The sequence below is a fragment of the Dendropsophus ebraccatus genome, chromosome 3, assembly GCF_027789765.1.
Source record: "Dendropsophus ebraccatus isolate aDenEbr1 chromosome 3, aDenEbr1.pat, whole genome shotgun sequence".
In the NCBI taxonomy this organism is placed as follows: domain Eukaryota; kingdom Metazoa; phylum Chordata; class Amphibia; order Anura; family Hylidae; genus Dendropsophus; species Dendropsophus ebraccatus.
Window position 1 is genome coordinate 196,071,729 of NC_091456.1, and position 14,804 is coordinate 196,086,532.

The window sequence follows — 14,804 nt, forward strand, 5'->3', positions numbered from 1 at the left end:
GTAATGTTATTTTGGCTTTTCATATAAATCTGACTTACTCTGTGTTTTTACCTCACAGTATAACAGGATCTCTTTTTCACACAACAGAAACCTGCTTCTTGTTACCTCATAGCACACACACTGACTGAATCTCCACACAAGATCCTTCTATGCTCCTTCCCTCTTTCCCAGCATGCACAGCACACATCTGCCTGGTAACTGCTTCACTGCTGGACAACTACCAATGTTGTGCGCTGTCACCACTGGCACACTAACTGCCAGACAGAGGTCATTAATTAACCCTTCACAGTAATAGTCAAATTTACCCTGGGCCACATATATGCCTGCAGCAGAGCCCTGTGTGTGATCTATATGCAGGACTCTGCTATGCTCCTATATCACTGTCCTTACCCACCAACCCTTCTCCTATATCACTATCCTACCTACCAAACCTTCTCCTATGTCACTATGCTTACCCACCAACCCTTCTCCTATGTCACTATCCTTACCCACCAACCCTTCTCCTATGTCACTATCCTTACCTACCAACCCTTCTCCTATTTCACTATTCTTACCTACAAACCCTTCTCCTATGTCACTATCCTTACCTACCAACCCTTCTCCTATTTCACTATCCTTACCTACCAACCCTTCTCCTATGTCACTATCCTTACCTACCAACCCTTCTCCTATTTCACTATCCTTACCTACCAAACCTTCTCCTATGTCACTATCCTTACCCACCAACCCTTCTCCTATGTCACTATCCTTACCCACCAACCCTTCTCCTATGTCACTATCCTTACCCACCAACCCTTCTCCTATGTCACTATCCTTACCTACCAACCCTTCTCACTTGTCACTATCCTTACCTACCAAACCTTCTCCTATGTCACTATCCTTACCTACCAAACCTTCTCCTATGTCACTATCCTTACCTACCAACCCTTCTCCTATATCACTATCCTTACCTACCAAACCTTCTCCTATGTCACTGTCCTTACCCACCAACCCTTCTCCTATATCACTATCCTACCTACCAAACCTTCTCCTATGTCACTATGCTTACCCACCAACCCTTCTCCTATGTCACTATCCTTACCCACCAACCCTTCTCCTATGTCACTATCCTTACCTACCAACCCTTCTCCTATTTCACTATCCTTACCTACAAACCCTTCTCCTATGTCACTATCCTTACCTACCAACCCTTCTCCTATTTCACTATCCTTACCTACCAACCCTTCTCCTATGTCACTATCCTTACCTACCAACCCTTCTCCTATTTCACTATCCTTACCTACCAAACCTTCTCCTATGTCACTATCCTTACCCACCAACCCTTCTCCTATGTCACTAACCTTAACCACCAATCCTCCTGTCACTATCCTTACCTACCAACCCTTCTCCTATGTCACTTTCCTTACCTACCAACCCTTCTCCTATGTCACTATCCTTACCCACCAACCCTTCTCCTATGTCACTATCCTTACCCACCAACCCTTCTCCTATGTCACTATCCTTACCCACCAACCCTTCTCCTATGTCACTATCCTTACCTACCAACCCTTCTCACTTGTCACTATCCTTACCTACCAAACCTTCTCCTATGTCACTATCCTTACCTACCAAACCTTCTCCTATGTCACTATCCTTACCTACCAACCCTTCTCCTATATCACTATCCTTACCTACCAAACCTTCTCCTATGTCACTATCCTTACCTACCAACCCTTCTCCTATGTCACTATCCTTACCTACCAAACCTTCTCCTATGTCACTTACAAACATTAAAAAGAATAGGATTCAGAACAGACCCTTGTGGCCGCCATGTGTAACTAGCCTCTGCTGGAAATATACACCATTACCATCAGCCCTCTGATATCCATCCTTCTTCAACCACAAATATACTGAACTATACAGGGATTAAAGGGGGTATACAGCGTTACAAAAACATGGCCACTTTTCCCCCTCTCTTGTCTCCAGATTGGGTGGGGTTTGGAACTTAGTTCCATTGAAGTAAATGGAGCTGGATACCTCATTTAAGTCCAATATTCACTAAATTCTCTATCAGGGACCTGTATAAAGGTTTGGCTGAAGTCCAGATAGGTGATATCCCCGGCACCTTCATCCAGCTGTAAAGTGGTTATCTATGGGAGGCCCTTGTCATGATCGCAATACTCGCACCTTGAGTTAGACATTGACAAAAAGGGGCCACCCTGGTGTTTCCCTATTTATGTTCCAATACTCGCAACCGAGTGGGACTTAAGGGGCTATTTATCAGGGTGGTGTGGTGCTCTCCCTATCATGGAGGCACCCCGTGGCAACAGGCTAGAGATATCTGGCTATCCCGTGTTTTGAGACTCACAACTGAGGCTCCACGGACTCCTGTTTTGCATATTTAAATTTTTGGGGGCATCAGTGGAGACTCTTGATTGAGTACTTCATTGGAATTTTTTTCACTGTTCTCCTTGAGTTCAGTGATAACTGTGTTTTGTTGGTCGATTTGCTATTGCCCCAACTAGCCAGAATCCTACTCAACACTGATGAGGGGCAAAAACCCCGAAACAGCTGTCTGTGGATGGAAGCCTGCCTTGGCAAGCCCTTGTCATGATCGCAATACTCGCACCTTGAGTTAGACATTGACAAAAAGGGGCCACCCTGGTGTTTCCCTATTTATGTTCCAATACTCGCAACCGAGTAGGACTTAAGGGGCTACAGGCTAGAGATATCTGGCTATCCCGTGTTTTGAGACTCACAACTGAGGCTCCACGGACTCCTGTTTTGCATATCTATGGGAGTGGTATCCTCAAAGAGAACGGTCTCTATGTATAATGTATGAGGCCGCCATGATGACCTCTTCAAGAACTGTATGAACATCTCAGGCTCCGTTGTGTTCCAGCACCTCCTTACTTCTACACAGGCGTCCCACGCATAGTGCTCCAAACCATAGTAGGATCAAGTAAGTAATGGGGGAATGCCTTTATTGACGGAGAGAAGGCGGCCACTGACCATGTGAATAGAGACTTCTGCTCAGTGTCATCAGAAGGTCATAATCACAGTATAGCTGCACACAGCATTGCCTCCAGGTGTAAGGGTTAAGCTCCAGTGTTCTTAGAGCCCTTGTTTCAGAGGGACTTGCCTGCTTAATGCTGAATAAGGCGAGGGGTCCAGATGGTGTCCACCTCAGAGATCTCCAAAAACTCCAATCTGTGACTGCTGTGACAGGAGATGTTACTGATGATTGGAAAATGGCCAATGTTAAAATGATTCACAAGAAAAGTAGTAGAAAAGAGGCCAGTGATTACAGACCAGTTACCTGACAGCTGTAGTGGAGAAGAGGCCGGTGACTACACATCAGTTACCTGACATCTGTAGTAGAGAAGAGGCCGGTAACTACACACCAGTTACCTGACATCTGTAGTAGAGAAAAGGCCGGTGACTACAGACCAGTTACCTGTAATTTGTAGTAGAGAAGAGGCCGGTGACTACAGACCAGTTACCTGACATCTGTAATAGAGAAGAGGACGGTGACTACACACCAGTTACCTGACATCTGTAGTAGAGAAGAGGCTGGTGACTACACACCAGTTACCTGACATCTGTAGTAGAGAGGAGGCTGGTGACTACACACCAGTTACCTGACATCTATAGTAGTAAAATTGATGGAAACACTTCTAAGGCTGTGTTCACACTATGTATATTTCAGTCAGTATTGTGGTCCTCATATTGCAACCCAAACCAGGAGTGGATTGAAAACACAGAAAGGATCTGTTCACACAATGGTGTAATTGAGTGGATGGCCGCCATTTAATGGCAAATATTTGCTGTTATTTTAAACGGCTGTTATATTGAAATAATGGCAGTTATTTACTGTTATATAGCGGCCATCCACTCAATTTCAACATTGTGTGAACAGAGTCTTTCTGTGTTTTTAATCCACTCCTGGTTTTGGTTGCAATATGAGGACCCCAATACTAACTGAAATATACGTAGTGTGAACCCAGCCTAAAAATGTATCCATAGAAAGAACGAAGACGGCACTCACGGATAACAGGTAATTGTGATGCTTTATTTCAGGGTATAAGGGACAGAACAGCAAGTACTTTCCACAGAGCAATGACTGTCACGCCTCCTCTCTTTTTCCGTCTCTTACAAAATTATGTCACGTGGTGGGAACTGCCTTAAAGCGTCAGTGGTGTCGCTTAAAAATCAACAACTTGATCAATTTAGACCAGTATAGTTTTATTGAGGGCCGATAATATCACCAACTCAACAAAATTGCTGTTACAGTACATGCTCTTATTATATTTGGGTTGGACCACTAAGAATCCTCTTCTCTGGCTTTCCCTCCAACACCCTCAGTCCTCCTCAACTCTGCTGCCCGACTAATCCGTCTCTCTCTGCCAATCTGTTCACTGGGTCTCATTGCGCCAACAAATTAATTTAAATTTGTTCACCATGACATACAAGGCCGTCCACAACCTGTCCCCTCTGTATATCTCTAACCTGATATTCCGCTACCGTCCCTCACACAACCTCAGATCCTTCAGTGACCTCCTTTTGTGCTCCCCCTGGTTCGTACCTCACACAACCGCCTCAAAGATTTTACCCGAGGGGCGTGGTCTAGGAATGGCGCCGAGCGGTCGCATGGTGTAAGTGCTCCGCTCCCTCTGCCCGGCACCAGGCTCATCAGTGCTACCAAAACCGCACCACATGTCCCAGCCTACTACCTCAAGCACCAGCAAGCCACGCAGGACTAAGCGGACAACTGCAATCCCGGCTGCAGGGGCCATCCCGCGATATCTGAGAAGCACAGGGTGAGTCCCGCGGTCTCCCTGCCACCATTACACAGCAGCAGCTTCTCCCCAGCCATCACAGCCGCGTTGTCCGCTGCCATACCTACAAGAGAGGACATGAAAAGGTATATACAGCGCCTGGAATCCACTTACAAATCAGAAATAAATGCACTTTCAGCTAATCTTTCTCAACTAACTGACCGGGTGCAAAGGGTAGAGGAGGACGTTGTCACCATATCAGCCACCCAGTCTGCCCAGCAGCTTGTGCAATCAGATCAACAGGATACATTGGCCCGACATACTCAGCAAATTCACTCCCTTTTTAATTTGGTGGATGATCAAGAGAATCTGAATCGCCACAACAATATACGGCTTAGAGGCATTCCTGAAACTGTTGACACCCCAGCACTGCTCCCTAAATTGCAGTTGTTCTGTAATGCTATACTGGAGCGTCCGGATGATAATGTGATAGAAATAGACCGAGCACATAGTGCTCTTGGGCCACGTAATCCTGATGCTGATAAACCACGCGACGCGATCTGTCGCATTCACTTCTATCAAATAAAGGAAGAGATCATGCGCAGAGCCCGGGATAAAGAGACTTTGGTCATAGATGGTCATCGCATACAACTGCTGGCAGATCTCTCCCACTTCACTCTAGCAAAGAGACGTGCCCTTAAACCACTCCTGGATTCACTACGCACCAATAACATAGTATATTCGTGGGGGCATCAGTTTCAACTTCACGTGCGCAAACATGGCCGTCTTCACACTCTACAAACACCGGCTGATGCCAACTCCTTTTGCAAATCCCTGGATCTTCCCTCCATTCAGGTCACTGATTGGCCATACACCACCCCTCCTCTCCCACAGTGCCAACTCCGTCGCAGAGATCGGAGGAATCATGTTCCACCGGGAGGAAGGGATCACCTGCAGGAGGCAGCTGTTGACTGAATAGCCCAACAGACCTGAGGCGATAAGTACATTTTCACGACAGCAGTGTCTCTTAATTCCTGTTTTGCCCAAGTTTGGCGTTCTGAGACATCTGTCCTTACATCACTAGTTTACTGCCCCTGCAGTAAGAAAGTTGTTGGAATAACAGGGGTCATAATGTTTGTACGTTCTACATGATACTCATCTTACAGGCTTGTATGGGCAGGTTATGAAGGTTTGATGCCCCTTGGCCACAAACAATAAGACACAGTTGTTGAGGCTATTGTCCCTAGGCTTAGATGGGTTACTGCCACTAATATCTTACATTATGTTCAGGGTCAGTTACAGATGGCCCTTATCCTTAGACGAGTCATGATTAGTAACAATTTTATATTCCTATTATGGTCTTTGGTTCAACCATTTATTGCATAAGTCTACCTGGTGCCGGGTGAGATGGTATGTTAGCCCTAACTAGGCAACTCCCCCACCTTAAGTCTGACCGCTCCATTGTGGTCTTTACTGATATTCTTCTTTACCTCCCAGTTTAGTTGCCGAGAGGTCCGCCAAAAGGCACATCTTTCTCTTCTTTCCTTTCTTTATCTTATTCCCCTCTCTCTCCCTCATCTTTGCTTTTTCTTTGGCCTCTTGTCTGTTCCCCTACCTCACTCCCCCTCCCTATCCTTCCCCTCCCTATCTAGGATGGCGGCTTCTATTAAACTTTGTTCCCTAAACGTTAGGAAATTCAACACCCCTGAAAAAAGCTCGCAAATCTGCTACAACATGCATAAAGAAAGGGTCCATTTCCTCTTCCTACAGGAGACCCATTTTAAAACACATCACATACCACAATTCTCCAATAGGTATTATCCCACATGGCACCACAGCTCCAACCCAGAATCCAAATCTAGGGGAGCTAGTATAGGTATCCACAAATCACTACGCCATAAGGTCTTCGGCGCTCGGGTTGACACAGAGGGAAGATATGTGTTTTTAAAATTATCTGTCCAGTCTAAACTTTTTACGCTTGCCTGTCTTTATCTTCCTAATCAGGACCAAGTATAAACATGTCAGCGATACCTACATCTACTGGAGAGCTTTGCGGAGGGCCTTCTGATTGTTGGCGGAGATTTTAACTTCGTCTTTGATCCAACGCTAGACTCTTCATCTCGTGGCGGGCAGCAACCGGTATCTCACATGCACCGGCTGACAGCTACTCTACACTCCCTTCAGCTGGTAGACATATGGAGAATCCTACACCCCACTGATAGCGATTACACTCTCTACTCATCACTACATGCCTCATACAGTCACATAGACTTCTTTCTTGTAAGTCATCATCTGTTCACATGGCACCCATGCTCACAGATTGGCTCTGTGGTCTGGTCAGACCACGCACCTGTGTTCTGCACGCTGGAGATACCCGACTTGGCCCCCACTTTCCAGTCATGGAGGCTGAATGAGAACCTCATTAGAGATCAGCTATGCCTCTCCGACGTGCAGAATACTATAACAGACTTCATTACCAACCATACACATGACGACACTGCCCTCCCTTATCAGTGGGAAGCCCTAAAGTGTGTGATCCGTGGCACGCTAATTAAGCACGGCACCCAGCTAAAAAAAAAACACGTGGCAATATCTCGCCTTCTGACACAGATACATGACCTAGAGGTAGCCCACAATTCCACTCTAGCTCCCCAAACGTTAGCCGACTTGACAACAGCGAGAGAAACCGACTTTGTTAAACCGACCTTACACCAGATTCAGGGATAGAATGAAACGATACTCCTATGAGAATTAGGACAAATGCGGCAGGGCACTGGCAAGATTGCTCCACCCTCGCAATAATACAGTCTACATTCCCAAGCTCAATACCCCACAGGGACCCCCTATTCAAGACCCAAGGCTTATCGCAGATGCTTTTCGGGACTATTAGGAACATAATGCTACAGTTCCTATTAGGATCTGTACAACATCCAAGGTCACTTCCACCACAAACCCTCCATAATGCTATACGTGACTATATCTCAGATACGTCCCTACCTTCTCTTTCTGAAGAGGCAATAGATTCACTATTCAAGCGGACTTTTTGGAGGTTGAGATCTCAGAGGCCATTAAATCCCTCCCCTACAGGCAAGAGCCCTGGGCCTGGCGGCTACACTACCCGTTTTTTATAAACTCCTTGCCCCACTGCTCACACCATTTCTTTTGAAAGTTTTCAATGCTGTCACGGTAAGGAGGGAACCAAATGTCTGCTCTAACTTTTGCCCTATTTCCCTAATTATTATTGATATTAAATTATATTCCAAACTCATCGCCAACCGCCTTTCTCTTCTTCTCCCTTCTATTATTTCCAATGACCAAGTAGGTTTCATTAAAGCTAGAGAGGCGAGAGATAATACGAACAAAACACTACTTCTTATTTCACTCGCCCAGAAGAGGCGGGTACCTATGTGCCTCTGTCGATGCCGAAAAGGCATTTGACAGAGTGCACTGGTCCTTGATGGAGCACTCTCTCCGTCAAATTGGAATGGGCCCCCTTATCTTATCACAGATCATGGCGTTATATTGCAACCCCTCGGCGAAAGTTAGAGCAAACGGGATTTTGTCTACCCTCTTCCCTATTCATAATGGCACCCGGCAGGGGTGTCCCCTGTCACCCCTACTTTATACCCTGGTCATGGAGCATTTAGCTGTCGCCATACGCAAAACCCCCGACATACACGGTATCACCTTGGGCCCGGGCCATTATAAACTAGCGCAGATGATACGCAGATGATCTTTTATTATATGTCACCGACCCCCATACATTCTTCCCATCCCTCATCTCAGAAATTGATAAATTTGGTAAAGTGAGCAACTTCAAAGTAAATTACACTAAAACGGAGGCCCTCAATATATCACTCCCCCCTGCCACAATACAGACTCTGAATTCCAATTTTTCCTTTAAATGGGAAACTACTGCTATTAAATACTTAGGTACCCACATCCCCACCGACCTATCCTCTTTATTTAAACTAAAGTACGAGCCTCTCCTCCACAAAACAAAGGCATCTCTCCAAGAATATAACCTCAAATTACTCTCATGGTTTGGCCATATAAACGTGGTCAAAATGAATATACTACCATGTTTCCTCTACATATTTCAGGCGTTACCTATTCAGGTCCCTAATGTATTCTTCACGCAATTGAACATGGCACTCAGTAAATTCATTTGGGGTTATACGTGAACCCGCGTGAGGTTTAAAACTCTTTGGCAATCTAAACAGACTGGGGGAGTGGGCCTCCCAGACTTTAAAGCATACCATAAAGCGTCTATCCTTATGCGAGTGGTAGATTGGCATAGGTCTCGTGAGCTTAAGCCGTGGGTCATGATAGAGGAACACTTATCTCCCTGGGCGCTATGCTCCCTCCCGTGGATTGATAAACAACATTACATGAGCTACCAGGCTCTTTCTTTTTTGACCTGGCAATTTCTCATTTTATGGAATAGGCTGATCTCATCATGTGATATCTCCCACAACCCGGGACCGCTGACGCCTCTCTTTGGCAATCCTGACTTCCCCTCAGCATTCCAACAGGGTAGGTTCTATGCATGGGACAGAGATTTCTTCCCGAGACTGACACTGCGGGCCAGTCTACCATACCTACATTTACACAAATCAAAAATCTTCACCAGGCCAGTCACATTTCCTGGATGTGGTATCTCCAGCTAAGATCATTTCTGAACTCTTTTCCACAACCACAGGCTCTCCAGCAGGAACTCACTGATCTTGAAACGTTGATAAAGTAGGTGGGTCCTCTGCAGAGACTCCTCTCGGACATATACGCTATCCTCAGCTCCCTCACACGGTCCAGTTCGCTATGCTTCATGCAGGCATGGGAAAGGGACCTTGACGTACAACTCAGTGCCGCTGACTGGGACAGATTTTTCCTATTTACACATAAACTCCCAATGGCATGTCATGCTCAGGAAAAAAATTATAAAATCTTGACACGGTGGTACCGTTATCCAACTTTCCTGCACTCTGTTTTCCCCTCTGTGTCAGAACTGTGCTGGCGATGCTCCTCTGCACCCGGGACTATGCTACACATTTGGTGGAGTTGCCCATCATTGGGGTATACTGGCCCAAAATTTTCAATCTATTCAACACTCTGACAGTTAACTCGATACGGACTACTCCGCAGATTGGCCTCCTCTTCATGAGGACCTTCTTAGGCACTTTCTGACTGCCGCTAGAGTGGTGCTTCCCCGTCATTGGAAGTCCTCCGCAGCTCCTTCTCTTGCAGAACGGGTAGCCGAGGTCAATTATCTTATGCGTATGGAGGAGATGGTGGCTGAGGATGCCAGTCGTAACGCTCAGTTCAATCGCATCTGGATGACCGGGCTGACGTTCCGCTATGGTCCTAATCTGGGCTCCTGGCTGGCCTCCCCCTAGATTTGGACCATACCTCTAGCCTCTGGCTCCTGGTTGGAACGATTCTGGATGCCACCTTCCTGGACACCCCCCACCCGTTCTTTCACTCTTCCCCCCCCTGCTTCCTTGGTTCTCCTTCCCGTTTCCTGTTTTCCCTCTTCCTTTCTTCCTTCCTATTCTAAGCTCGTATAATGTTCCCACTTTGTACCACTAGCAGTCCACTCATGGACTTATTATGATATTCACTTACTCTTCTGCCACCTGATTATAGTCCAATGAGGTAGCAGAATATTTTATGCAAACAACACTCTGCTTCACGTTTTGTATATTACTACTGATGTTCCTTTTATTTTCTTTTTGGTGGACATTCTTACTATACTATATATTGTGTCAGCATTTTACAATGTTCAAGGTACTGTAATCGAGCTTCATACTTTGTATGATTGTGTTGATAACTTTGGTCCACTCTGCATTGTTCACCTCTTCTCTTAATAAAAACTTAATAATGATAATAATAAAAGGAAAAAAAAAGATTTTACCCGAGCTTTCCCCATCCTCTGGAACTCACAACCCCAACACATCCGTCTCTCACTACCCCGACACATCCGGCTCTCGTCCACCATCAAGACCTTCAAAAGTAACCTACAAACTCATCTCTATAAACCAGGCTACAACCTACAATAACTCAGCACCACGCTGTGACTGGCTGCCCCCTCACCTACTGTCTTCCTCCCCTCACCTTGCAGAGTGTAAGCCCTCGCGGGCCGGGTCCTCTATCCCTATGTACTTGTCTGCCATTTACCTTATTCATTTAAACTGTTTTTGATTTTGTAATTTTTTTTTTCCGGTTTCCGACCATCACACTCCGCTCTATATGCTATAATGATGCGGCTTCTGTAGCTTCATGTAGTCGGCCTAGACAGCCTGACTGTGAGGAGCAGAGAGTGGCTGGTGGTCGGCTGTGAGATAGCAGTATCTGCATCCTGAGGACACAGGAGAAAGCGGCAGGAGTCTGGTGATAGACAGGATTCTCTTCTCCTGTCCGTCCATCCTGTGGCGGCTGCACTAATACACTGTACATAGAGCAGCAGGGACTCCAGATCCTCCCCGGCCTCCCTGCTCCTGTACTGTGTATGCATGGCCACTAACTATGCAGAGGAAGCCGCTGCCGCCCACTCAGGACCTGTGTCATCTCTCACATCATCATAACCCTATATATATATCCACATGAGATGGAGGGAGAGGAGACTAAGGTTTAGAAGAAACATTTTATTACCAACTGGTGGGAAGTTTGGAGCTGCGGTATATGATATCTGTATTACCGCCAAATCTCCTCTGTACATGGGGAATACATAGCTGTGGTATCCGGCTTCTATCTGCTTTCCGGAGAACAGACGTCTGACTGATCATTGAGTAATCATTTTTCCCACATAAAACATTTCCCACATTTATCACATGACAATGGCTTCTCTTTGTGTAAGATTTTCAATGTTCAATGAGTCTAGATTTCTTGGTAAAACCTCAAAATGGCTTCTCTGCTGTGTGAATTCTCAGATGTGATTTCTGAATAAAACATTTTCCACATTCTCAACATGAAAATGGCTTCTCTCCTGTGTTGGTTTTCAGATGATTGACAAAAACCGATTTGCGAGCAAAATTTTTCCCACAATCTGAACATGAAAACAGCTTCTGTCTGGTGTGAGTTCTTTCATGTTTGGTGAGCTTTGATTTCTCAGTAAAACATTTTCCACATTCTGAACATGAGAATGGCTTCTCTCCTGTGTGAGTTTTTAGATGAGCAGCCAGTTTTGATTTTTGTGTAAAACATCTTTCACACTCTAGGCATGAAAACCGTGTCCCTCCTGCATGAGTTCTTTCATGTATAGTGAGATGTGATTTTCGTTTAAAACATTTTCCACATATTGAACATGAAAATGGCTTCTCCCCTGTGTGAATTCTTTGATGTCTAATAAGATCTGAATTGTAAGTAAAACATTTACCACATTCTAAACACGAAAATGGCTTTGCATTATTTTGATTAATAAAGTACAGTGAACCAGAAGGTAGGATCATTTTAAAAGGATCAGATGAGAGATTGTTGCTGTGAGGGGCTGGGGGTAGATCTGGGGTAATAGAATGTTCTTCATATGTATCTTGTGAGATAGGATTCTCTGCTTTATAAACTGAATATATCAGATTTCCCTCTGATCTCTGAGAAAAATCATCTGCCAATAGATAAGAGATTACTTTTAAATAACTTTAAAGAAGTTATTAGGGTAATAAAATCAATATTCTAAACAACCCCCCATCCCAATACCACCATATGTTTAATATCCATGTATAACCTATCTTGCACCCTTTCCCTGTTTCCCTCATATTAACCTGCTCTGGACAACTAAAATCATCTTCTCTGTGTCCTCTCTGACAACGTGCTTCCCCCCTTCCTTTGTAGACACAGGACATGTGATCTCCTCTCTGGAGGCCAGTTAGCTGTCTATTGACATGGTAACCCAGCCTTCAGGAGACATTATCTGCATCATCTCCATGCACCTGTGCTGCTTCCGTAGACTTACATGTGTCCCTGAGCCTAGGTTTCTGTAATATGAAAAGTTATAGTTATAACTCTGCTTGCTGTCAGTGAATGCAGGCATATGTACCTGTCTTTGTGCCACAGCTCTGTATCTTGTAAGTTTTAAAAATGTTCTAAGAGTCAGGATGGAACTAGAATGTTTTCATTCAAAGTCAGCAAGCAGAGATCTAAACCTACACTACACCCCCACTCCCACTAAACAGATGGGGGTGAGCCATTTATTAAGTCTTTCACTTTCTGAGCCCGACTTAAAAATGTCCCTGCAGCACCGATGTTCCCCGGCCTCTACATAAATCCTGTGCGCAAGGACTAAAGCCTATGACTGCTCAGAGATGGCGTAGGTTTCTTTAAAGAGGATGTACCACCAGGTATGTCCTTTTTAAACTGACCCACGGATCGAACTGCACCATCACGGGGAAGCCGGTGCTGCGGTCCGTTTTTCGAACCGCGGCACGGTTCCCGTGTACGGCGCCATTCTATGCACGGGTCCCAGGCCGGTGTTAAGAACGGGAGGTAGGCCGGCCCGCCCTCAGTGGGAGGGAATTCCCTACCCTGTATGACGTGGCTCCATTAAAATCAATGGAGCCGCGTCATAGATGGGAGGGCCGGCCTACCTCCAGTGCTTCACACCGGCCCGGGACCAGTGCATAGAACGGCGCCGTACACGGGAACCGGGCCACGGTTCAAAAAAATGGACCGCGGCACCGGCTTCCACGTGACGGCGCCGTTCAATCCGTGGGTCTGTTTAAAGAGGACGTACCTGGTGGTACATCCTCTGTAACATTTTTCAGCTGGAAAAATGTTAAAATCGACAAACGCCAAATCTCTAATGAATAGTCATCTGAAAAAATGGCAACAAAATAAAGCTTAAAAAAATCCAACACAAAATGATTGCATAGACTCCTATGTCACAGTTACAAGATGCGCAACATAACGTAATGTTTCAACCATTAACACAGTTGTGTCCTTGTCAAGACTGAGGAGAACATCTGAGTTTCCTCTGCATTTATAGTTGTCACTACTCACCTGTACTGATGTCCTCCTTATACTGCTCATCACTGCTGTCATCTGTCTCCTCTTTTACTATTATGTCTATAGCGTTAATATCGTTCCCATCTTCCTCCTGATTCATCAGACTAGAGGAGAAGTCAGGTGGGATGTACAGATCATAGGGAACATCTCCATCTACCTGATCCTGATCCTGTGGGAGAAGAGGACGGGGACATCTCTCTGGTGCTGTTCTCTTACTGGATCTGACTGGAGGGAACACATACAGAGACTGAATTCATTCTTTCCATCCAGATAATACAGAGAGGAGGTGTGTACATAGTCCTGTCTATTACCTGCTGATGGGAGGGGCTGCTGATCCTCCAGCATCACATCCTTGTACTGATCCTTGTGTCCTTCTACATACTCCCACTCCTCCATGGAGAAATAGACCGCCACGTCCTGACACCTTATAGGAACCTGACACACACAATGGTCACACAGTCATCCCCCCCACCCCTCCAGTGGTGTTACTGTATAATGTCCCAGCATTCCCAGCAGCCACAGTCTCACCTCTCCACTCAGCAGCTCCACCATCTTGTTGGTGACTTCTAGGATCTTCTCTTCCTCCATTTCCTCATGTATCAGGGGCCCCGGGATTGGGCTCAGGGTTCTTCCCCATCCTTCACACCCAGGGGCCCCACAGCGCCCACTAGAGGACTTCTTCACTACTGTGTAATCCTGTGTATGGAGAGACACATTACTATCACTCCATCCATTCCCAGAATCCCTCACCTCTCCAGTCCTATCCATCTGTTATTCCATAGATAAGAATGATGTCATGATGACATCACTCCCAGAATCCCTCACCTCTCCAGTCCTATCCATCTGTTATTCCATAGATAAGAATGATGTCATGATGACATCACTCCCAGAATCCCTCACCTCTCCAGTCCTATCCATCTGTTATTCCATAGATAAGAATGATGTCATGATGACATCACTCCCAGAATCCCTCACCTCTCCAGTCCTATCCATCTGTTATTCCATAGATAAGAATGATGTCATGATGACATCACTCCCAGAATCCCTCACCTC

At 45.7% G+C, this 14,804-nt stretch overlaps 1 protein-coding gene across 1 annotated transcript; it reads right to left on the reverse strand.

Annotated features, from left to right (window-relative positions):
- Window positions 1-11,408: 11,408 nt before the first annotated feature.
- LOC138786780 (oocyte zinc finger protein XlCOF8.4-like) lies at window positions 11,409-14,576 on the reverse strand. Its single transcript, XM_069963827.1, has 4 exons — window positions 14,280-14,576; window positions 14,063-14,186; window positions 13,746-13,976; window positions 11,409-12,354 (listed from the first exon to the last, which is right to left on the reverse strand). The coding sequence occupies exons 1-4, from the start codon at window positions 14,517-14,519 to the stop codon at window positions 11,717-11,719; spliced, it is 1,233 nt and encodes a 410-aa protein (XP_069819928.1). The 5' UTR covers window positions 14,520-14,576; the 3' UTR covers window positions 11,409-11,716.
- Between the last annotated feature and the right edge of the window lie 228 nt (window positions 14,577-14,804).